This window comes from Argentina silus, assembly GCF_951799395.1.
Source record: "Argentina silus genome assembly, chromosome: 19".
Classification (NCBI taxonomy): Eukaryota; Metazoa; Chordata; class Actinopteri; order Argentiniformes; family Argentinidae; genus Argentina; species Argentina silus.
The window spans coordinates 1,033,359-1,058,358 of NC_139673.1; the positions used below are offsets into that span (position 1 = coordinate 1,033,359).

The 25,000-nt window shown below is 46.5% G+C and overlaps 3 protein-coding genes across 6 annotated transcripts in view; 1 reads left to right on the forward strand and 2 right to left on the reverse strand.

The window, feature by feature from the left end:
* Window positions 1-25,000, reverse strand: part of LOC310820000 (gamma-glutamylaminecyclotransferase C-like) — a 268,729-nt gene that overhangs the window by 55,033 nt on the left and 188,696 nt on the right. The gene's annotated exons all lie outside the window — the stretch shown is intronic.
* On the reverse strand, window positions 452-12,261 carry zdhhc13 (zDHHC palmitoyltransferase 13). Its single transcript, XM_083691454.1, has 18 exons — window positions 11,982-12,261; window positions 11,287-11,492; window positions 10,622-10,744; window positions 10,454-10,531; window positions 8,840-8,984; window positions 7,935-7,999; window positions 7,261-7,423; window positions 6,414-6,539; window positions 5,550-5,683; window positions 4,892-4,994; window positions 4,484-4,606; window positions 3,915-3,977; window positions 3,581-3,674; window positions 3,295-3,378; window positions 2,854-3,011; window positions 2,103-2,200; window positions 823-1,886; window positions 452-612 (listed from the first exon to the last, which is right to left on the reverse strand). Exons 1-17 carry the CDS (start codon window positions 12,003-12,005, stop codon window positions 1,748-1,750), a joined length of 1,926 nt encoding a protein of 641 aa, XP_083547580.1. The 5' UTR covers window positions 12,006-12,261; the 3' UTR covers window positions 452-612; window positions 823-1,747.
* LOC310819992 (Krueppel-like factor 12) overlaps window positions 15,751-25,000 on the forward strand; it is a 15,287-nt gene continuing 6,037 nt past the window's right edge. Inside the window, exons 1-2 of one of the 4 annotated variants that reach the window (XR_014554788.1) lie at window positions 15,751-22,210; window positions 22,905-23,041. Coding sequence is in view for 1 of the 4 variants with exons in the window: in XM_083691447.1 (XP_083547573.1) it covers window positions 24,720-24,756 (37 nt within the window). In the remaining 3 variants the exon portion in view is untranslated. Of the gene's footprint in view, window positions 22,211-22,904; window positions 23,048-23,314; window positions 23,582-23,955; window positions 24,757-25,000 lie in introns of those variants that run through there. The other 3 variants (XM_083691448.1, XM_083691449.1, XM_083691447.1) reach the window with 3 other exon arrangements.

A 25,000-nucleotide genomic window follows, 5' to 3' on the forward strand; every position in this document is an offset into this window, starting at 1 on the left:
ATTTAAATAAACAACGTAGCACTAATTAACAAACACATTTGTGTTCGTCTCTCCCAAACTATTACGACTGGGCAGCCAGGCAGAGTTCTCATTAGAAAGTACCAACGCTGTGGGAGGCGGATGGGGGATGTTTAATTCTACATACAAACAAGAACGTTAAAACTGTTGTACCTGCAATGAGAACGTTAAAACTCTTGTACCTGTAATGAGATTAAGCGGTTAAACTAAAATAATAATGTGCACAATCGTTGTTAGCATAGTGTGTCTTTGACTTCAATTTAAAACGGACGTATGATTGACAGCATTAGAGGGTTGCTGTGGGTAAAGCCATCTGTGAGTGCACTGTCAATCAAATACATGAAGCATTCGCAGCCACAGGATGAGATGAGATACACGCCCGTAGACAATCAAATCTTCACACACAAAACACCCCTGGCACCACATCACAGAATCAACTTGCAATGTTTTATTCTAATATCCAGTGGAATTAGTTACATATGGAACATGACTTCCTGTGGTTATTTATGCAACAGACAGCAGAGGCGACATCAGAACCTTGGGGCTCCGAGATCAGAGCAACATTCCAACGTGTCGTTAGAGCAGAACGTGGACCTGGCCGGGGCGTTCCAGCAGAACGTGGACCTGGCCGGGGCGTTAGAGCAGAACGTGGACCTGGCCGGGGCGTTCCAGCAGAACGTGGACCTGGCCGGGGCGTTCCAGCAGAACGTGGACCTGGCCGGGGCGTTCCAGCAGAACGTGGACCTGGCCGGGTCGTTCCAGCAGAACGTGGACCTGGCCGGGTCGTTCCAGCAGAACGTGGACCTGGCCGGGGCGTTAGAGCAGAACGTGGACCTGGCCGGGTCGTTCCAGCAGAACGTGGACCTGGCCGGGTCGTTCCAGCAGAACGTGGACCTGGCCGGGGCGTTAGAGCAGAACGTGGACCTGGCCGGGTCGTTCCAGCAGAACGTGGACCTGGCCGGGTCGTTCCAGCAGAACGTGGACCTGGCCGGGTCGTTCCAGCAGAACGTGGACCTGGCCGGGTCGTTCCAGCAGAACGTGGACCTGGCCGGGGCGTTAGAGCAGAACGTGGACCTGGCCGGGGCGTTCCAGCAGAACGTGGACCTGGCCGGGTCGTTAAGGCTGAGAGAGAGGAGCGACCTACAGTGGTTGGATATCGGAATGCTGAGGAAAAAGTGTGTGTGTGTGTATGGATGTGTGTGTGTGTGTGTGTGTTGTATGAGAGACAGGTTGTATGTAATACTGAGTACAGTGCTTGGGGTTCGATCAGGGTTAGGAAGTCTCACTCTCAAGAAGCAACATGCATGGTCCGTCTGAATGAAGCCATTGACGGGCAGGGCATTACAGCATTGGTCACTCAATAGAAAACACTCAGGCCTCCTTTACAAAAATTGCAAAACATACACATTTAAAAGATTCTTCATAAAAAAAACATTTGTGATCAAAATAGACCTATATGTACTGTTTATCCATAAAAACCATTACAAACGTCATATACAATTTAGGCCATTTCTAAAGCTGATTCAACACCCAAATTATACATTTTCTGATTCTCCTTTTGCTCTTTATAGTCCAGTATAAGGCAGAAGCAATCTGTACAAAAAGCATAAAAAGCAAAGATTCAGTTCTTTCATGCTCTTTCCCTTATATAGTGGTGATCTGTCCTACGCAGTCAAAAATATCAAAAAAGATTACAAATAAATAAGCTCCACCATTTTGGTCCAGAACTTCAGACGACATCTGGGTGGCCGAACATGAACTGGTCCCGGCCCGGGGGGTTCTGCTGGGTCCAGTCCACCTGAGCCGGCTTGAACAGCCCACAGCAACGCAGGTGGAAGAACGACACAAGGTTCCGAACCACGCCCAAACTAGGGAGGAGAGAGAGAGAGAGACAGAGAGAGAAAAGCACAGCTATGAGTTCCAAGTCAGAAGTGATCTGGAGGTGCAGTGCTGTGGTCATGGTGGTGTGGTCATGGTGGTGTGGTCATGGTGCTGTGGTCATGGTGCTGTGAGGGTGTAGAGTCCAGAATGTTCCTCAGCATGAACAGTCATGTGACCGTGCCTCGTCTAGGAGGACTACTCACTTGTAGGGGTTCTGTCTGAGAGAGATGGATTGTGGGAGTTTCCTCTGGCGAAGCATCAGGTTGGCCCTCTCAGCTGTGGTCAGGCCAAAGAAAGCTATCTGTACACACACACACACAAAAATGTGTGCCTTCATATTGTCTCTTCAACAAACAAAACTGTGGTGCAAGGCAATTTCTTTTTTTAATCTGTGAATAATTTGTAAAAGCGGGTGATGTTGTTCTGTGGCTGGCATCATTAAGACTGCCACAGCACAAGACATGTCTATTGTGTGTGTGTGCGCGTATGTGTGTGTGTGAGAGTGTGAGTGTGTGCGTATAACGTGTGAGTGTGTGTGTCACAGTAGGGGGCCGAGGGCAGAGCGTAGCAGTGAGACACGTCTTCATCACATCACAGCTGAATCCATATCAGTCATGAATAATTCACACATCCTTTGATTCACAACAAACCCAAGAAAAACACATCAAGAAGGAAATTCAACATGCTGGAGTCTCTCTCTCTCTCTGTGTGTGTATCTCTGTGTGTGTCTCTCTCTCTCTCTCTCTGACCTGGAGTTCATCTCTCTGAATAACGAGGTTCTAATTCCATCCAGGATGTGAGGAGAGTTGTTATGTTATGCAGATGTCTGTCACACAACCTCACACTGCTAGTACAGTACAGAACAAAGACCTAGTTTCATGTTATTCTGCCTGTAGAAATATGTATTTATATATACACACGCACAGACACACACACAGACAGACACCCACACACCTGGTAGAGCTGCAGGGCCAGCAGCACGGAGGACCAGGTGGTGTGGAAGAAGGCCAGGCAGAAGACGGCCAGGACCCAGGCAGAGCAGCCCATCAGGCCCGAGAGACCGCCCCACACCCCCTCCGCCTGGTACCGCGACGGGCAGTGCTTCGTCCAGTCTGACAACACACACACACGGACACAAGTCAGCCACAGTATGTGTGTATTAGAAGTGTGTGTGTGTGTGTGGTCAAATAAAATGATACCCAGGGGAGGCTGGTGGAGGTAGAAATCAGAGGACGGGGCTCATTGGAATGCATGGAATGGAATGAGGAACGGTATCAAACACTCATTTATTCAAATGAGTCCATCCTCCGTTTTCTACCTCCACCAGCCTCCCCTGGTGCTATGGTGATGTGTGTGTGTGTGTGTGTGTCTGGTGATGGGGGGGCGGGGACTCACAGACGAGACACCCGTAGAACATCCACGCTCCCATCAACGTGAGGGAGAGGAGGAAGAGGACGAAGAAGTGATGATTCCTGGCTCCTAGAGGGAGGGAGGTAGAGAGAGATTGGTATGCATATTTAGAACTACGGCCATCTTTCATGTCTAGAAGGGTTGATACCAGGGGAGGCTGGTGGAATGTGGGCTGGGGGAGGGGGCAGGGGGCGGTGGGCAGGGGTCTGGGGGCGGTGGGCAGGGGTCTGGGGGCGGTGGGCAGGGGGCGGTGGGCAGGGGGGCCAGTCACCTATGCAGCCGTTGATCCAGATAGAGTGGTGGTCCTGCTTGGCCACGCAGGCGTCACAGGAGAAGCAATGGTTGGCTCGCATCGGCTTCTTAATCTGCACCACCACAACAACATCATCATCATCATAAACAACAACAACATCATCATCAGTCAGCATGTCCTCATCTCTATTCAGAGCAACAAGGGTAACAAAGCATTTGAAGTTGCCTTGGTAACCATTCCCGGTGTCGTCAGGCCTCGGGCCTCCAGCGACCTCCGTCACTCTGAACGGCAGAACACAGAACAGGGAAACCTGACAGAATGTGACTCATCAACGTCGGTCTTTGTGGCTTACCATGCAGGAAGTGCAGAAGATCCTGGGGTCCAGACAGCCGGCCTCCGCCAGAACCACCACATTCTGACAGGACACAGACGAGGGTCAGACGAGGGTCAGCATGAGAGCCTCTCTTTATGAGGTAGCTCTCTACTGTAGCATGGCTAGCTCTCTACTGTAGCATGGCTAGCTCTCTACTGTAGCATGGCTAGCTCTCTACCGTAGCATGGCTAGCTCTCTACTGTAGCATGGCTAGCTCTCTACCGTAGCATGGCTAGCTCTCTACTGCAGCATGGCTAGCTCTCTACTGTAGCATGGCTAGCTCTCTACTGCAGCATGGCTAGCTCTCTACCGTAGCATGGCTAGCTCTCTACTGTAGCATGGCTAGCTCTCTACTGTAGCATGGCTAGCTCTCTACTGTAGCATGGCAAAAAAAAAAAACACTCTGACATCACAACTCTGGGTAACTTTGGGCAATTAATTGTCTACTATTATATTGTTAATTGTCTAACTTTGGGCAGTAGGAAGTCTAGTTGAACACAGAGGCAGTGTTGCCCCTCTAAATCATGACATCATCACCACCGTCATACCATCTTCTTCTCCTCCTCGGTCGCCTTGACGACGCCGGGGTCGGTCCTGCAGGTGCGTAGGTAGTAGTAGAGCAGGGCGGTGGCGTTGAGGGTGAACAGCACCTGGACCGTGGCGCTTGGGCCATGTGGAGGGCGGGGTTAAGGACAGAACACACCTGGAAGGACACGGACGCTTGATGCCAACTCTGTAGCGCCTCCCGCTCGAGAGCGATTGGCTAACAGAAGTGGCGCCTCCCGCTCGAGAGCGATTGGCTAACAGAAGTGGCGCCTCCCGCTCGAGAGCGATTGGCTAACAGAAGTGGCGCCTCCCGCTCGAGAGCGATTGGTCAACAGAAGTGGCTCCTCCCACTCGAGAGCGATTGGCTAACAGAAGTGGCGCTGCTCCAAGAAAGCACTGAGCTGAAGGATATCAGGCAGGAACCACAGGCACCATGTGACCAGCATCCAGAACACGGACGCCATCAGGGCTGTAGCAGGAACCAGAGACCGCAGGGCCGGGCTGGCCACCTGGCTGCACACACGCACGCACACACAGGCACACACACACAGGCACACACACACAGGCACACACACACAGGCACACACACACAGGCACACACACACACAGGCACACACACACACACATTTACAAAACTAGGGCGTCTCATTTGAAAATTATAAATTTGCTGTGCCATATCCAACATTTTCCGCTTACTAAGCTGCTATTTCCATACATTACTAACCTGGGGTGAGTCGTGACAAACACACCACAGAGTTACATCAACTCACTGAGGCTGCATGTACTTTATCACCATCTTGTGGAAGAGGACGGTACTACACACAAACGCTTCATAATAATCTCTGATTATGACTCATCACCAATCCCTGTTAACATGTGGTCTCTCATTGTGTTAATATTGACAATTAATATTGTCATGTCTGAGTTCATCAGAGCAGATCCAGTAAGAACCTCAGCTGGACAACAGTTTAAGACATTGACCTCTGGTCTATCGAACCAGTTCTGTGATGAAGTGCAGTCTGACTGTGTGTGGTTATTGACCGCCGGCGGTCGATGTGCGGTTCTCACCGTGAGGCGAGGTTGACCACGGTCATCACACAGGCGAGCAGGACGCCTTTGAGCAGCCATGACTCAGAGCTCAGGTCTGCTATCGCACCCACACTTCCCAACACCCCAACACAGAACAGAAACTGGAGACACACCTAGAGGGAGGAAGAGGGGGGGGGGGGGAGAGAGGGGGGGGGAGGGAGAGAGGGAGAGAGAGACAGAGGGAGGGGGAGAGAGAGGGAAGGAGGGAGGGAGAGGGAGGGAGGGGGAGAGAGAGGGAGGGAAGGAGGGAGGGAGAGGGAGAGAGGGAGGGAAGGAGGGAGGGAGGGAGGGAGAGAGAGAGAGAGAGAGAGGTCAGAGAAGATCCAGAGGTAGATGGAGAGAGAAACAGAAGAGGGTCTGTGGGTGGGCCATGGGCTCACTAATGACATCATCTCCGGAGGACACTCGTCTGTAATAGATGAGCACACTGAGAGGGTCGGCAGCTCTGGACCGGCCCAAGGTTAAGTGTTCCCCTGGGCCCCCATGCTGCTAGCTACCAACACACCTCATTATGATGCCCGAATACAGGCACAAAACTGGTCTGAAAATTGATAGTCAAATGAGCAGGGATGAGATGTTGTGTGTGTGTGTGTCCTTTAGCTTATCTGATGGCTATGTTTAACCAAGGGTAAAGTGTCACAGTGTGTGTGTATGTCAATGTGTGTGTGTGTGTGTGTCTGTCAGTGTGTGTGTGCCAGTGTCAGTGTGTGTGTGTGTGTGTGTGTCAGTGTGTGTGTGTGTGTGTGTGTGTGTCTGTCTGTCAGTGTGTGTGTGTGTGTCAGTGTGTGTGTGTGTGTGTGTGTGTGTGTGTCAGTGTGTGTGTGTGTGTGTGTGTGTCCATACCCTGTATCTGTTGACGATGCGCAGGCAGCGGGAGTTGGAGCGGATCCTCTCCTGCTTGATGTGGTTGAGCATGTGGAGCAGCAGGGGGCTGTTCACCTGGTGGGCCAGGTCTATGGGGGTGTGGCCCTGGGCGCACAGGACACAACCACGTCAGCACACAAGCCAACACGCTAACAAGCCAACACGCTAACAAGCTACCTCAGGGTCCATTGACTTGCATTGGGTTGTGGCTAACAGTTAGCTGTTAGTTTCAGGTCTACGGGGGTGTGATCCTGAGAAGAATCAACCACATCAGCACACTCACCCGTTGCATCCAAAGAGACTTACAGTCAGCACATGTGTCAAAGTAAGTGAATCAACGATACATCAGGTCATCGTAAGTAAAACATTCACCCACTCACTCACTACCCTTCTGAGTTATACTTACTTTCCTCTTGGGCATGATATCTCAAACATGCTAGGGTCCATTGACATGCATTGGGGTTTGGTTAATCATGCTAATGTAGGGTCTATTGACATGCATTGGGGTTTGGTTAATCATGCTAATGTAGGGTCCATTGACATGCATTGGGGTTTGGTTAATCATGCTAATGTAGGGTCCATTGACATGCATTGGGGTTTGGTTAATCATGCTAATGTAGGGTCCATTGACATGCATTGGGGTTTGGTTAATCATGCTAACAATCAGCTGTTAGTTACAATGTGATTGTGTAATTTGGGTGAACTATCCCTTTAAGGGTACCAACATGCAGCGTATGGTATATATTATGCATTCTGTCTATGGATTTTAAATAAGCAACCAATCAACAGCGAGCGTCAGAAGTAGAATATGCAAAGCGAGGCTCACGCTGTCGTTCTCGGCATCCACGCTGGCGCCGGCCTCCAACAGGATGTGGGCTGCGTCGACATTTCCTGCCAGGACCGCGCAGTGCAGGGGCGTGTTCCGGTGCACCTTGTCCACCGCGCTCACCGACGCGTTGCACTTGATCAGGAAGTTGGTGGGCTCGGGCCTGCCACAGAAACAGACAGCTCCCGTTGACCATTTTTACATTTCAGTCATTTAGCAGAAGCTTTTATCCAAAGCGACTTACGATAAGAACATGTGTCTAAAGTGAGTGAATCAACGTCAGTAGAACGTCAGTAAGTCATCGTCAGTAAAACCTTCCATAAGAACAGGTGCTGTCGGCAGTCACAGTGCTGGAGGAAGGAAGAAACCTGTTTGTTTGACCTTTGACTTTTTTCCTGATTCAGAACCAGAACTCTACTCCAGTACTGATCTCAGGACAATCCTCTAACGGCAGTGATTAGGGACTACAATGTACACACACGTACACACACGTACACACACGTAAACACACACACGTGTACACACACACGTACACACACGTACACACACGTACACACACGTACACACACACACACACACACACACACACACACACACACACACACACACACACACACACACACCTTACAACAGAGGTTTCTCTCAGTTTGGTTTAAAAGGTGACGGTTCGTTACCCAATGATCTTCTGTGCTGCCAACATCAACGGTGTCTGGCCATTAGAGTCAGGAAGGTCCACCTCCTGGAACAGCAGAAAGACAGGGGAGCGGCTCAACTCACACACACACACGGGACTATCACAACACAGAGTGGTGAAGAATAACCACAAATACATGACAAATGAGAGAGAGAGAGAGAGAGAGGAGAGAGAGAGAGAGAGAGAGAGAGAGAGAGAGAGAGAGAGACAGAGAGACAGAGAGACAGAGAGACAGAGACAGAGAGAGAGAGAGAGGGTGTGTGTTAGTGAGTCTAAGCCTAAGGCTATCCTTGCAGATGATCCTTCTCTATTTTCCTGCATGTTTGGAACCATAAACTATTAAATAATAATACATATTTCCACATAACCCCTGAGACTCCCCATTCTGCCTGAGACGCCACTGTTCTCACTGTCAGTTTTCCTTTGATTTGTTGTGAATCAAAGGATGTGTGAATTATTCATGACTGATATGGATTCAGCTGTGATGTGTCTCACTGCTACACTCTGCCCTCGGCCCCCTACTGTGACACACACACTCACATATACACACAGACACACACCAGTAACGCAAATATACACAGACACACACGTTATACACACACACACAATAGACACGTCTTGTGCTGTGGCAGTCTTAATGATGCCAGTCACAGAACAACATCACCCGCTTTTACAAATTATTCACAGATAAAAAAAAAATAAAAAAAATTGCCTTGCACCACAGTTTTGTTTGTTGAAGAGACAATATGAAGGCACACATTTTAGTGTGATGTGTGTGTGTGTGTGTGTGTGTGTGTGTGTGTGATAACAGGGAAAGAGCTGAAGATAAGAGAGAATAACAGGAGTAGATAAAGTGGGCGGGGCGGGGGGGCGGGGGGGGCTGACCTGGCCCTTGGCCATGAGGTAGGCGGCGATGGGCATGTGTTGGAAGAGCACGGCCAGGTGGAGGCTCCGGTAGCCCTCGCCGTCCGCCAGCGCCGGGTCGGCCCCGCAGCGCAGGAGCTGGATCACCATGGAGAGGTGGCCCTGCCTGGACACACACACCCAGCACGGACACACACACCCAGCACGGACACACACACCCAGCACGGACACACACACCCAGCACGGACACACACAGCTCAGTCTGGGAACGCTGCCTCACCCTCACCCTCACCCTCTCCCTCATCACATGTGCCTCTCACTCTTTAACAGGACAACTTCACTCTTTAACAGGACAACTTCACTCTTTAACAGGACAACTTCACTCTTTAACAGGACAACTTCACTCTTTAACAGGACAACTTCACTCTTTAACAGGACAACTTCACTCTTTAACAGGACAACTTCACTCTTTAACAGGACAACTTCACTCTTTAACAGTATAGTAGTATGTTTCTCTTCAGGGAGTACTTCACTCCAAAATCATTTTTTAGAGTATTCACTGTATTTCGTCTCAGGGAGTACTCCTTTAACTCACTCAGGGCCGAGGGTGAATCAAGTCGCCCAAACTGTCAACATTCTAGAGCGCCAAGGGTGACTTTATTCACCAAGAATGCATAAATGATGATGCTTCATTTTGTAGCCAATCGAAGTACTGTTGCTAGGTAGATTCCACATAAAACACTTGGCACTTGTGGAAGGCAAATAATTTTGTGTAACTATCATTGCATTTGTTAATCATTTTGTATAACTATAATTGCAATTATACAGAACCAGTCAAAAGTTTGGACACACCTTGCCAAGAGTGTGACAGCTGTCATCAAAGCAAAAGGTGAATGAATTGAAGAATCTAAAATATAAAACATATTCTGGTTTGTTTAACACTTTTTTGTCCAAATGTGTTCCATCATAGTTTTGATGTCTTCAATATTAATCTCCAATGTAGAAAATAATAAAAAATAAAGAAAAACCATTGAATGAGAAGGTGTGTCCAAACTTTTGACTGGTAGTGTATGTGTACAATATGGATGTATAATTGAGGTTAGTCAGAGACAGTCACACATGGGTTGGCTGCCTGAAAGACAAATAAAGGGACGGGTACCTTCGGTTAAGTCATGAGATCGGAATGTTGGGAAACTGGAATGATAGAGAGAGACTTAAAGAAGAGACTTATACAGTAAATACACTATGGAATGGAAGGCATAGGAAACGTTCTCTCCTATAACAACTGAACCCTTTTCTCCGTACCCCCGACTTCCTCTGGTTCTCTCAGAGAGACACTATAGTACTCCTGTATTAAAACTTATTATTAAACCATTGTTATTGGATTTGTACACGTCTTCATTCAGTGAATTTTGGAGTTCTATTCCCAACCGAATTTATTAGGGAGGAAGGAGTATTCCTCCACACACTCGAGGTGGTGAGTAACTTTGGCAGTTAGTGATTTAGCCTTCAGAATATCTCACGAGGGAGAAAGCCTTGCCTGCTAGCGAACAACGACCAGGTGGATCTGAATCCTCCTACCGTAACCACACCAAACCCAACACTACTTCATGGAGCTCAGGGCCGTAGTCTCACCTGATCGCCCAGTGCAGAGGGGTGGAGTTGAGGTCCCCCCCTAACTGGTCTACAACAGCGCCTTTCGACATGAAATACCTGGAAAAGATCATCCAGGAGGATCATAAGACGACATTCCACCAACATTCACATGAAAGCCAAACGTGTCTCCTTTGCGGAGGGCCTTACTTGACTACTTCGGAGCGGTTGTTGATGGCGGCCCAGTGCAGCAGGGACACGTTCTCCTTGTCTGGCTGCCTCACATCGTACCCCGCCTCCACCAACTCCTTACACCGCTCCAGGACCCCAAACCTAACACACACACACACACACACACACACACACACACACACAAAAAACCTGTTTTAGCTTTGTCATTATGGGGTATTGTGTGTAGATTGATGAGGGAAAAAAATTAATTGAATCCATTTTAGAATAAGTGAAGGGGTCTGAACATTTTCCGAGTGCACTGTATGTGTGTGTGTGTTCTGACTGAACTTGTGTAACCTGACTGAACTTGAGTTATTCCCTTAATAGTGTGGGAGGGGACACACCCAAGCTGAGTGTTTCTACGGTGACCATGCCTCCAGAATTGGGATTTTTGCATGGTCACCGATTTTTGCATCTATGCAAAACACTGAAGTAAAGCTAACCATGTGAACCTAACAGCTTCTTTCCAGCTTATTACAGCTGCGTGGCTGTACAACCCTACAGCAATCATGGCTTTGTATCTACAGGGCAGATCAGTTTCAAACCAGACATGATCGATGTTGACGATGCCAAGTATCTGGCGACCACAGGGCTACAATCTAATGGTACACTACGACAGTGTCAAAGAGATTCCATCATCTTACTGCGTTGCCTTGACGATGTCCCAGCTGCTGCTGTCTTCCATATGCGACCGTTTCTTGGGCTGCTGTGTGGGGTCCATCATCTGACCGAAACTGGGCATGAACCCGGGGCCTCCGAATCCCTGCGCCCTCGTCCCGTGGCTGTGCCCGTGCCCGCCGTGCCCGCCGTGCCCATGGCAACTGTCGTTCGAGTGGTTGTGGGACTGACACTGATGGGGGAAAAAAATGACATTGATTTATTTATTTCAGATGTGCATGATCGCCTGGCCGATTTACTGTTGTATTAACTAACAACACTGTCCATGTAGTGTCACTGTCATCAACTGCGCGGGTGAAGTAGGCTTTTGGTTTACGGCCAGTTGGTGCAATGAATGAATCGAGTGGGTTGATAGACGTGTGTTTTAGGGCTAGTCAGCCAGCCGCCGAACGTGTAACTCCGGCTAAGAGACGGCATGTTTGACACCCAGTCCCTACCGCTCCCCCGGGCTCTCAACGCCACCAACGTTACTGACTGAGTTGGCGTGAAGAACCGCCGAGGCTTTCCCTCCTCACCGCTGCCGGTCCCCGGTGGGGGCTAGCTGGCTACCGTAGCACTAGCTAGCTAGCTTACGTAAACGACTAGCTTGTTGCGTTTCTATATGATGAGCCTTTCTTCCCCAACGATCAGCGGTGAACAACAAACGCAAACGTCGACTTACATCGTTGTCCTCCTTCCAGTCCATTTTTTGACAGAAGCGTTGAGGGAGAAACGAAACCTTTCCTCTCTCCGGCGTCCAGCCTTTATCTGCCTCTCAACTTCCTGGATGAAAGCCACAAATCAAAAGGCGTGGATTGGATCATCGCGACCTTATCTCACTCGGCCCCGCGTAGAACCCGCGTCGGTGGAAGGACGTTTCCAGCCCGTCGCGGTATCCAATACTCGTCCCCAGCCAAGAGTCCTGGAGGTGATGGAAATAAACCATGAAAATACAGAATCCAACATCAACGGCTATGAATTTTCCGTCCAATCAGGAGCTCGGAAAATACACCAATTCTGTGTTGACCTAAAAGTCCTCCTGATCGCCGCACTTCCCTCATCAAACGGTCCGTCCAACACCATTTCAAAGCAATCGTTAAAAAAATAAATTAAAAAAAAGTACTACATTTTTATCTGGTCATTTTTTTTCGACTATTTAGAAAGCATCTGAGTTTGTGGGGGTTGCGTAGGTAGCAAAATACTACTGTGTTAGCTAACCACCTAACGTTTTTGTTACAATTGTGTGACATAAAATACCTTATATTTGCTTGAGTAGTTTACTGTAGGCTAGTTATTGACCACAGCCATGAGGGCAACATTTCCAATCAGATAATCTGGGATGTTGGATTGGATTCATGTGGACCCTGTCCCATGTCCGTAAGTAGTTGTCACTGTTGTCCCTTGGAGGGAATCGGGATGTGAGGTCAATGAAGACGTGGGGCAGATTTGGCAGACAAAGAGGGAAGAGGAAACAAGGCAATGTAGAGGTATATGAGGATGATACGTGGATATTCAGGGTTAGGGTTGACCAAACTCCGCCCAAGAACCGTCCTATTCCTCCAGGATACCGACTAATCGTGCGCGCCCAAGAAGAAGAACGACCCTCCACCGCCCTCAGACGTGGACCGGTCACTCCAAGTTAAAGACGTTTTTAAAGTATTTATTTGATGTGACAGAAGACCCATTTGTTACTAGTTTTGTCTGGTATTTACATGCAACGGAGGCTAAGGGAATAGTTTCCCCCCACCAAACAAACAAAGATACCTGTCGTATCCACTTTAGCACGTAGCCAGAAGCTAGCTTCGATTGAATGAGCCTCAAACCTTTGGCCCTGAGTGTGTTCATTCAACTTCAATAGTTTCAGTGACCTTCGTGTGTAGAATAACGTCATTTTTGTTCACATGCTGGCTTTGTAGTAAACTCAGGAACAATCAAGAACAATAATATGTAATAGTAAGTTTAGATCAAACTAGCAAAGTTAGGTGTGAGGCTTTATAAATGTCTGCATGTATCCGTTCTTTAAGGACATTAACCACATGTTAATAGCAGCTGGGCCTTGGCAAGGTGGAGGATGACAGATTTCTCTTTCAACAAATCAACTGTCTAAAACTATGTTGGTGCAAAACTTAAATTCTCTGGTGTTTACATGCTCAGTTCCCCTCCCCTCCCCTCCCCTCCCCTCCTTCCCCTCAGTGGACATGCTGATTCAGGACTATCTGCTTTACTGGGTCCATCATCTGTTAGGTAATCTGGTGTAAAATGGATGTACATGTAAAACTAGAGGTTCCACCCACAAACACATCTGAATCAGAGAGGTATTGATAAGTAATGACATGTATTTTTCCTACAGCAAATAACTGGTATTGATGTCTTATTCTTAACATTGATAAATTGTACATTATAGTCTAATGAGATTCATGTAGTTCAGAATGTAAATGGCTCGTATAAATCAATTACTACAAATGTGCTGAAATGTGACATTATGTAGACAAAGCTGTGTTTTTACACTGGAAGGAATGGGACGTCAGTGTCTCAACGCAAACAGTGTGTTCAATGACCATTAATGAAGTTGGCCGTAGCTGTAACGCCACCTGCACCTCAATGATGCCTCGGCTGTTAGGAAGGTACTTGTGTGAGTTAGTAAGTATGCAATGTTGCTATGTTTGAGTAGAACAAGTTGATTTTGTTTGCCTGTTTGCACATGTGCACTGTGTTAACCTGATGAATATTCATAAGCTAACTCATCACTGAAGTTGTAATGTCAAACATCTTTATTTGTATTTATATTTTGGGGTTTTTTGAACATTATGAAAACATGACCTCACGTTCTTATGACAGTTGTTTACATTAAACTAATTCTGTTTCTACATGGATTTAATTTACTCCACAACAGAGGCAGGACTCAGTATATGTACAATGTTGTGTCCAGGTAAGCTATGCCTATGTCCCCTGGGTGACAGACAACTGTAAGAAATACAATTGAAGAACTTTATTTACGTCGCTGTCGACCCGGTTTGTAAAACGAGCGGACCCATCGAACAGACAGGCTCCATGACGTCACGCAGGGGTGAGGTAAACAAAACCACAACAAAACGCACGTGATGATTAAGGAGAAAACCTCCATTAGAATTTGTTTTAATTTTTTTATTTTTTATTGATAGAACTTTATCATTTACAATAGAAAGACAGATAGTTGTACACCAGATTACCGGATGTATACAAACTCAAGTCACATATACAAAGGAAAGACATCAACTTCATATTATAATTCATACAGACTATACTTGACAGGTTTTTCTGGCTGGACGATTTGTTGATAGTTTCAGGGTTTCAATATATTGGTTCATATAACATTGGAAGACAGTAAAAGAAGTCCACTGACACTTATGCAAAAGTAATTTTGTACCTCTGGTCATTGATTGATATCTCTGATGGTAGTCCTAACAGCAGAGGAAATGAGACAGTGCCACATAGGGAAACTACTGCTCTTTTCGATCTGTGTGATCATCTACAAGATCCGCCCAAGCTACCTCGGCTCTCGGCGAGCAAATCGTGTGCACCCAAGTTGTTGTTTGGATGAGTATATTAGCTACTAGCTAGCAACCGAAAAACTGGAAATGTACACAAGTTCCTGAACAATATCTGGTTGAATTTTTATTTTTGGGAGGCCAAGAGGCAAATGTCAAGGACTTGCATTTCGTCAACAACGCAACAGGCTAAGTAGCTGGCTAGCTAACTTATTTAGACAGTTAGCAATCAATATTGTTAGCTAGCTAGCTATCCATCCTCTCGTTTAAGAGTCATATCAGGAGAATTAGTAGATTTGTTACCTGACAGTATCAGATGTAGGTCGAGCTACCTATGATAAATCACCAGGGCTATGTAGTCTCGGTGTGCCTCTGAGTGTCAGACCTGTGATTTGGTAGTTTTACCCGTCAGCAGCAGGCCGACAGGGTGGGTTCTGAGATGGAGGCAGCAGGTGTGAAGCAGGAGCAGGATGAGAGGGACATCTCCCCGGCCGCGGCCGCGGCCGCTGGCTCACGCTGCTTTCATCAAAAGGCACATTTAGCGCAACATACTCAGACACACAGCAGGATTCCCCTCGCTGAATGTGAACAAACCAGCGTTCCCTCTGTGCAAACTGGAGAAAACAATTGGAAAAGTACAAGTCACGATAAAGGACTGCCTAGCATGTGGCAGTTGCGTGTCATGCACGAAAAACGCAATATAATAAAGTTTGGAAAATGCTTAGAAAAGGACCAATTCTCCAACTGCAATGACATAGGTTTAGATTTCAATGTGGGAACTGGTGCAAAAGGGAAACTTGACTTGCAGTTACTGACTAATGGTGTAATGTTAGAAGTTTCAAAATATGCCAAACAGATTAGTAGAGCTCATCAGGAAGTCGTCTGTGATATACTTGATTTCAACTTTGACCTTGATTTGCGAAATAATCAACAACGGTATGAATTTGCTACACGCACTATGTTCAGAGTAAGAGAACTGATGAAAGACCAGCAGAGAAGTGGGTTTTGGTCCAACCCTGAGTTAGGGCAAGTATTTGAACTTCCTGATCAGAAAACATTGGCTCTATCAAATGATGTCAGGAACCCAGAAACCGCAGACACCCACACAAAGTTTGAGTTCGATGTGGATTTTGCTGATGAAACTGTGCCTCCAACAGACGAGACCAGAGAGAACCTCTACCCACTCTGTAAGGAAATGGGTCTAGACCTGGATGTGAATTCAAAATGTAGGGCAAGACAGAAACTAGACTTGAGTATGTTGACTAAAGGTGCAATGATTGAATTGGGCAACTATGCAAATGAAGTGTGTGGAACATACAGGCAGAAAGTTATTGATATCCTCTGGCACAATTTTGATTTTGATTCGCAAAACCAGAAAACTGGGCTGTTTGAATACATTCTGTCAAAACTCAGGGCAATTGAGAAGCAAGGTGTTAATCGGGAACAGATTTCAAAGGACGTGTTCCTTAAATCACGCAAGAAAAGGAAACTAGAAGAGGAGGTCACCGGTGCTTTGGCTGTTCACGAAGCAACAAAAAGAAGGCGTCTCGACTTGAGGAAGGAAGAAGGTGACGAGAGGCTGTTTCCAACAGAGAGACAGAATGTTCCTCATGATGCCAAGGAGACCATTTCTAACAACGATTTCAAAGAATCAAATATCATATCCTCTGCTGAAGAAGAGGCTAAAGACTGCCAAACACTCTACAAGAAACTAGGTGTTAATAACTACTACCCCCTCTGCGAGAAAATAGGTGTGCAGCTAGATGTGAAATCCAAACGGGCCAAAACAAAACTGGACCTGCAGTTACTGACTATGGGGGTGATACATGAGATTCATGTGTTTGCAAAAAAGACAAAAAGACCTTATATGTACGTGCTGTATGATATTCTAGAACACAATTTTGATCTTAGTTTGCAAAATAAGCATCGTTATGAGTTTGTCCTAAACATTTCGGGTAAAGTGAAAAAAATCATGCTGAAGCACAGATCTGCCCTGAAAACAGAAGCATTCTCCAAAGAACTGTTTGTGATTCCTAAAGCGACCAAACACAGACGACCCAAAGACACACACTTGGAGGCTGCTCTGCTTCCAAGAAAGTCTGAGAGAAAAGTCAGAAATACAATACAGACAAAGACACCAATGGATTGCAACAGGATACAGGAGGCCATCGAGAGAGAGGAGATGGAAGATCATGCTAAAGGAGTTACCTGGAATGACACTGACCTCCCACGATGCACTGGTGGTGCTGCAACGCTTCCCCTGGATAACCCACCTGACCTCTGTATGAGGGAGGAGTCTGTTCTGTTCAAACATGAGGAGAAGGACAAGAAAAGAATGAGGAGTGACTACTACCCCCTCTGTGAGAGAATAGGTGTGAGGGAGGAGTCTGTCCTGCACTCATGGGTGGAGCCAATAGAGGAAGCTGTAGACTTGGAGAACAACCAATGGGTTCAGCCTATAGAGGAAGTTATAGACTTGGAGAACAACCAAATAGATACGTCAGAATACACAGGAACGAGTGTGGAGATCCACTCAGAACCAACAGCCAATCAGAACTCTAAAGGGAGTCCAGCCCAGATAGGGGAGGTACATGTAGACCTAGGCATGAAGCTGGAGGAGAAGGGCAAGAAAAGAATGCCCAAAGACTACTACCCCCTCTGTGAGAAAATAGGCGTGCAGCTAGATGTGAAATCCAAACCGGCCAGAAAGAAACTGGACCTGCAGTTACTGACTATGGGTGTAATGTATGAGATTCATGTGTTTGCGCAAATCAAAAGTGGACCTTATATGTATAAGATTCATGACATTGTAGAACACAATTTCGATCTTAGTACGAGGGTGCTAGGTGAGAGTCGTTACGAATGTGCTCAGTACCTTTCGCGTAAGGTGAAAAAAATGGTAAAGAAGCACAGATCTTTCCTAAGAACAGAGGAATTTTCCGGAGAACTGTTTGTAATTCCCGAGGCGATCCAACACAAAGTACCCAGGAAGAAAGCCGCAGCTGGTCTGCCTGAAAGAAAGTCTGAGAGAAAAGTCAGAAAAACAATACCAACACAAAGACAAATGGATTACAACAGGATACAGGAGGCCATCGAGAGAGAGGAGATGGAAGATCATGCTAAAGGAGTTACCTGGAATGACACTGACCTCCCACGATGCACTGGTGGCGCTGCAACGCTTCACCTGGATAACCCACCTGACCTCTGTATGAGGGAGGAGTCTGTTCTGTTTAAACATGAGGAGAAGGACAAGAAAAGAATGAGGAGTGACTACTACCCCCTCTGTGAGAGAATAGGTGTGCAGCTCGATGTGAAATCCAAACCGGTTGCCGGAACAAAACTGGACCTGCAGTTACTGACTATGGGCGTAATGTATGAGATTCATCTGTTCGCAAAGACGACAAAAGGAACTTATATGTACGAGCTTCTTGATATTCTAGAGCAGAATTTTAATCTTAGTTTGCAACATGAGAGTCGTTACGATTCTGCCTTACAAATTGCGACTAAAGTGAAACTCATTGTGAAGAAGCACCAATCTTACCTGAGAACGAAATTATCAACAGAACCGTTTGTAATTCCCAACGTGACCCACCACAGACGACCCAAAGCAGCGGCTGCTCGGCCTCCAAGGAAGTCTGAGAGAAATGTCAGGAAAACGATACAAAGACAAATGGATTTCAAAATGATACAAGAGGCCATAGAGAGAGAGGAGATGGAAGATCGGGCCAAAAAAGCTGCCTGTCAGGTCACTGACCTCTCACTATGGACTGGTGCGACTGCAACATTTGGCCTGGACAACCCACCTGCTGACCTCTGTATGGAGGAGGAGTCTGTCCTGCACTCATGGGTGGAGCCTATAGAGGAAGCTGTAGACTTGGAGAACAACCAATGGGTTCAGCCTATAGAGGAAGTCATAGACTTGGAGAACAACCAAATAGATACGTCAGAATACACAGGAACGAGTGTGGAGATCCACTCAGAACCAACAGCCAATCACAACTCTAAAGGGAGTCCAGCCCAGAGAGGGGAGGCACATGTAGACCTAGGCACGAAGATGGAGGAGAATAGGGAGTGGCCCTCAACTGTTCCATTGCCTACCATTGGCCAACTGAAAGAACCACATTCCATCAATTCCCATGAAACAACACAAGAGCACATTGTTGGCGTGACAACAGCAGGCGATGGGGATACAAAAGGAGGATCTCAGAGCGGTCTCCAGACAGCAGCTTTAAACATGGAGGAAATGGAAGCCAGTTTGCACACGAGCGGAAACGACAAAATGGTTGACGTCTATGCACAACGTCATGACGACCATACCTCGGAACCAAACACAGGCCCAATCAGAGAAGATGCCTGGCACGGAACACCGCTCTGTGACATTCGGATAGAAAACGTATTCACCCTTTCTCAGCAGCCGCTAGCAACTGCACAGATGTGTTGCGCCCTTCAAACACAGACGCCAGCCGAAGACGGAAGGAGCCGTGGGTTGAGTCCAGTATTCCCACTGTGTCCTGTTCAGGCTCACAGTGGTATTCTTCAAGCCACAGCCGATTGGCAAACATGTGCGACGGCAACGTCTGTTGAAACTGACGGCTGTAATGTGAAGGTAGAGGAAGGAGTAGAATGGGGAGAGGGAGAGAAGACGTGGCAGAGTGACTCAAAACCAACACGTCCGAGATGTCCTGCGGGAGGAGAGCTGAAGGACCCACACTCTGAGGGGAGGCTGGAGAGTGATAGAGAAGCTCTTCCTAACGACCACCAGAAACGGACCCTCTCTAACAACACTGACCACGCCCTCTCTAACAACACTGACCACGCCCTCTCTAACAACACTGACCACGCCCTCTCTAACAACACTGACCACGCACTGTGTGCCAGGAAAACGGAGCAGAGTCCTGTCGATGACCTCAATCCTCCAGAATTCGACCCCTATCCCCTCTGCACGAAGTTAGGTCTAGACCTTGACGTAGAATCCAAATCAGGACCCAAAATTAAACTTGACTTGCAGTTGTTGACAAGGGCTGTAATATACGAGATCCATAGATTTGTAAAATCTTCTAAACGACCTCATATGTATGCCCTTTATGATATCCTGGAATACAATTTCGACCTTAGTTCGCAAAACCAGGCCCGTTATGAGTTTGCCTTAATCATTTCGGGTAGAGTGAAAAAAATGGCACTGAGACAAAAAAACGCTCTCTTGAAGAACGGCGAGTACGCAAACGAAGTGTTCGTCATACGTGACGTGATACACCACAAGAAGAAGGCGGCTCTTCCGCCCTCAAGGCAGAAGTCTGAAAGAATTGTCAGAGAAAAAACATTGTCATGGGTGGAGCCTATACAGGAAGCTGTAGACTTGGAGAACAACCAAATAGATACGTCAGAATACACAGGAACGAGTGTGGAGATCCACTCAGAACCAACAGCCAATCAGAACTCTAAAGGGAGTCCAGCCCAGATAGGGGAGGTACATGTAGACCTAGGCACGAAGCTGGAGGAGAAGGGCAAGAAAAGAATGCCCAAAGACTACTACCCCCTCTGTGAGAAAATAGGCGTGCAACTAGATGTGAAATCCAAACCGGCCAGAAAGAAACTGGACCTGCAGTTACTGACTATGGGTGTAATGTATGAGATTTATCTGTTTGCAAAAAAGAGAAAAGGAACTTATATGTATGAGCTGTACGATATTCTAGAACACAATTTTGATCTTCATTTGCAAAATGAGACTCGTTACGAATCTGTCCTACAAATTTCGGGTAGAGTACACAAAATGATAAGGAAGTACAAATCTGTCCTGAGAACAGAAAAGTTATCAAGTGAAGTCTTTGTCATTCCTGATCCGATCCAACACAGAGGACCCAGAGAAGGAGGCCCAAGGGCAGGGACTGCTCTGCCAACCAGAAAGTCTAAAAGACTCCTGAATTAATCCTGATTATACAGGATTATGAAAGGGTATTCTCAACCACACATTCTTAGGCTAGGTTATTGTTGTTGACTGAAATTGAACAATTTGAGATATATATTTGAGGAATATAGTGGAATAAGTAAATGATTGAACACTATTTTGGGTCAGTTGCCCTTGTATCATGTATTACATGACTAGCATTATCATGTTATTAAACAAACTCTATTTCCCTGGCAATAGATAACAGTATAAATCCATTCAACACATTACAAATGGTCAAAGTTGATATAAAATATCCCACTTTATTCCCCTTGTGTAATAACTGATACCGCTAGATTGTAATTACATAGTAGTTACTATGTAGTTAAGTACAAAGTTGATACCGCAGTTAGAACTATGTAGTTACATTTAAGGGCAACTGAATGTAAAGGGTTATTAGGTTGAATGTAAAGGGTTATTAGGTGCTACTATGTAGGACTAAACTAGGGGTCAGGACACATTGTTGGAGTAAGTATGTTTTCTCACAAGTACAATTATGATCTATAACGATCATATATATGATCAACCTGCTCAGCAGGAAGAGATGCAGGAGTAGCGACTAGCTGTTGAAATATGGACTTATTACATATTCCTTGGCCTCCAATTCACTCATTATACCTGGACTTTGGAACTGGTTTGATAGAAACAAGTCCCTGAACAACACTCAGTATTATTTTAGTTTGGTTTTACTTCATGACCAGCACACCTTAGTGGACAGTCACGTTTTGTTGAGCAGTTTCCGGTTTGTCAGCCGTTCTTGTACCTTTTTTTTGGGCGGGAGGTTTTGTGGTGAAGTTTTAGTCAAGTTTCCATCAAGAGTTCAGACCTCCAGCTTCGGACAGAAGGACATATACTCTGCTGTCTGTTATTCTGTGGAATTATTTTACATTTTTTGAAAGGACACTCCTGCTGACGTATCAAGGTATTGCTCAGCCACATCATGAAGCAGCCTAAGCCTCTGTTGACACGCTGGTGTCACGCTGAGACGCTGTGGTTGATCAGAGCTCAGGGCCAGCGGTGTCTGGCTGGGGAGGAGGAAGTGGCTCTGTCTGTCTGTCTGTACGTCTGTCTGTCTGTCTGTACGTCTGTCTGTCTGTCTGTCTGTACGTCTGTCTGTTTGTCTGTCTGTCTGTACGTCTGTTTGTCTGTCTGTCTGTACGTCTGTCTGTCTGTCTGAGTTCCAAGTCTGACAAAACCAACACACACCCTTGTGACCCAGACACACAGGTGCTGCAGGTCAGAGGGGTAATGCAACCCATCAGACTGAGAGAGGAACTCAGCGGAGAGCAATCCCACCTCTGTCTCTGGTCCTCTTCCACAGACGGCCGTTGGTCAGAGTGCTGTTGATGGACAGGGATGTCTGCCCTGCACAGAGCCTATGGAGTTACTGTTGATGGACAGGGATGTCTGCCCTGCACAGAGCCTATGGAGTTACTGCAGGTAATAAGAAACATGAATCTGAAGTCTGTTAATCATGACATCAGTTATAGAGCAGTCACAGTTATACTGCTATGCAGCCCTGTATGGTGCTATACAGCCCTATATATATATACACAGTACCAGTCAAAAGTTTGGACACAAACTTGCCAAGAGTGTGCAAAGCTGTCATCAAAGCAAAAGGTGGCTACTTTGAAGAATCTAAAATATCAAACATATTCTGGTTTGTTTAACACTTTTTTGTTTACTACATAATTCCATATGTGTTCCTTCATCGTTTTGATGTCTTCAATATTAATCTCCAATGTAGAAAATAATAAAAAATAAAGAAAAACCATTGAATGAGAAGGTGTGTCCAAACTTTTTACTGGTAGTGTATATGTGTGTGTGTGTGTGTGTGTGTCTGTGTGTGTGTGTGTGTGGTTTTTGTTATTATTATTATTTTGCTTTTTTATCTATCTGTTCTATTCTTGTTCTCTCCAAGAAATGTCGTGTCTTTGAGTACTGAGAAAAGCGCTATACAAAACAAATACATTACTATTATTATTATTATTATTATTGTTATTATTATTATTATTATATGGTGCTATGCAGCCCTATGCAGCAATAGAGCATTCTATAAAGATGTCTCAACAGTCGCCATCTGTTGCGACAGCAGAAAACCTCGGAATGTTTCTTTTCTGTGTTTGTTTATCAGTAACGGGGTTCCCCAGACCCACGGAGAGACCTCCAGTCTCCTGTCCGCCAGGCTCCACCACCCACCGCCCCTCGGTGTTGATGATGATGATGAGGATGAGGATGAGGCCTAGCTATGCGGATGCACCCTTCAGACATACTTGGGTTAGTTTTGACTTTGTATCTACAGACAAAGCTTACACCATTACACATCTTGTAGCACTTATACATTCAGACGCTGTCTTCCTCCCGTCAGTGTGTTCCAGCACACAGCGGTGAGGTTTGTTATACATACTCCCCCGCCCCCCCGCCCCCGCCCTCGGCTGACTGAAGCTCCACCCACCCCCGGTACTCAGAGGAGTCATTGGACGATGGTTTTGCGGGGGGGGGTAGCACAAGTCACACTCACTTCCTCTTGAAACTGACTGGGAAAGAGAGAGAGAGAGAAAAAGCCAGAGAGAAAAGAGAGAAAAGCAGGCAGGCAGAGAGAGAGAGAGAGAGAGAGAGAGGGGGAAAGAAGGGCAGTCAGAGAGGAAAAGAGATTGAAGGAGACAAACAGAAGTAGAGAGAGAGAGAGAGAGAGAATGAGTAAGAGAAGTAGAAAGATGTAAAGAGAGAGGAAGTCCCAGAGAGACGGAGAACTTGAGGGCAACCGGACAGTAAACAGATTCACCACTCTGCTCTGCCTCTGAAGACAAGGTCTGTAGATCCTTTCCTCTCCGTTTTCACGCTTCTGATAAGTGCTTTAATGTGATGATATGAATATCTACAAGGCTGGAAGGTTGTTGAAGGGAGCGGGAACCAGAAGTGGAACCTCTCGTACGATGGTTGGTTGTGTGGGGGTTGAAGAGGCTGTTAAAGTCGGGATCCAAACTATGAGAGACAGAGCAGCAGAATGCAGCTGTAAGCTGTCCAGCTGGAGGGAGGGAGGGAAGGGAGGGAGGGAGGGAGGGAGGGAGGGAAGCCAAGCCAGAGGTATAATAACAGTTTTTACCCAATAGCATCAGGGTGTAGGGCTCGTGCCAAAACACAGATGGACAAGTCATTAAACAAGAGTTTCAAAAGAGGGAACAGCATGTATGAAAAACAGAGGAAAGTACATCTCACAGAGCTGCTTAAAATCACATCTTAAAATCACATCTTGAAATCACATCTTAAAATCACATCGTAAAGGAGCTTCTTCTCTGTTCTTTCTCTGGACTTAGGAATTAGTGTGTCTGTCATTGCCGGCTGTGATGATGTCTACAGCCATGGTTACAGACGCATGAATCTCTCCTGATGTTGAGGCAAGATAGGGCCCGGGCTGTTACCAACATCTGTGATGAAATCACCAAGTCTCTCATTGTTTTGATGGTGCTTTTATTAAAGCAATGCTGTAAAATATGCTGTTATGACATCATCATTGCGTCCCTTTAGCACTAAAAATGTCTGGTTTGAGTGTCGGCTGCTGTCCTGAACACCCGATCTTACCCGTTCATGACGGAATATCCTACTGGTTCATACGGCTCATCCCTTTACGTCTCTTTGTATTCCACTACAAGAGATCTCCCCTCTGTCATTTGACTGCATAATACACCTGGTCCAGAAGCACTTGTTCAAACTTCAGTACGATCTCCCCTGCTGCTGTCTTGGACCCGGTCTCTCTTGAAAAATAGATGTTATCTCAATGAGACCAAACTGGATAAATAACGTGAACTGAAAAATATATATATCTGCCTGGCCTTGTCTAAATAAACCCTCTTAACTGAGACACATCGGGTTCGAATATCAGCTTTGTGTTACTGGAATCAGATGTGTCAGAAATAGATTGGACCAAAATGCTGAGCAACAATATATAATGCAGAGAGAGGAACTGTGTCAGTGTCTGCAGAGAGGTGAGAGGGAGAACACAGGATGTGACATCACCTGGGCTGGGTGAAGCTCTGTCTAGCAGCGGCTCTGTGGTCGACGTCTCGTCTGGCTGCTTCATCAGAGCTGAGGGCCAGCGGTGTCTGTCTGGGGAGGAGGAAGTGGCTCTGTCTGTCTGTGTGTCTGTCTGTCTGTCTGTCTGTGTGTCTGTCTGGGGAGGAGGAAGTGGCTCTGTCTGTCTGTGTGTCTGTCTGTCTGTCTGTGTCTGTC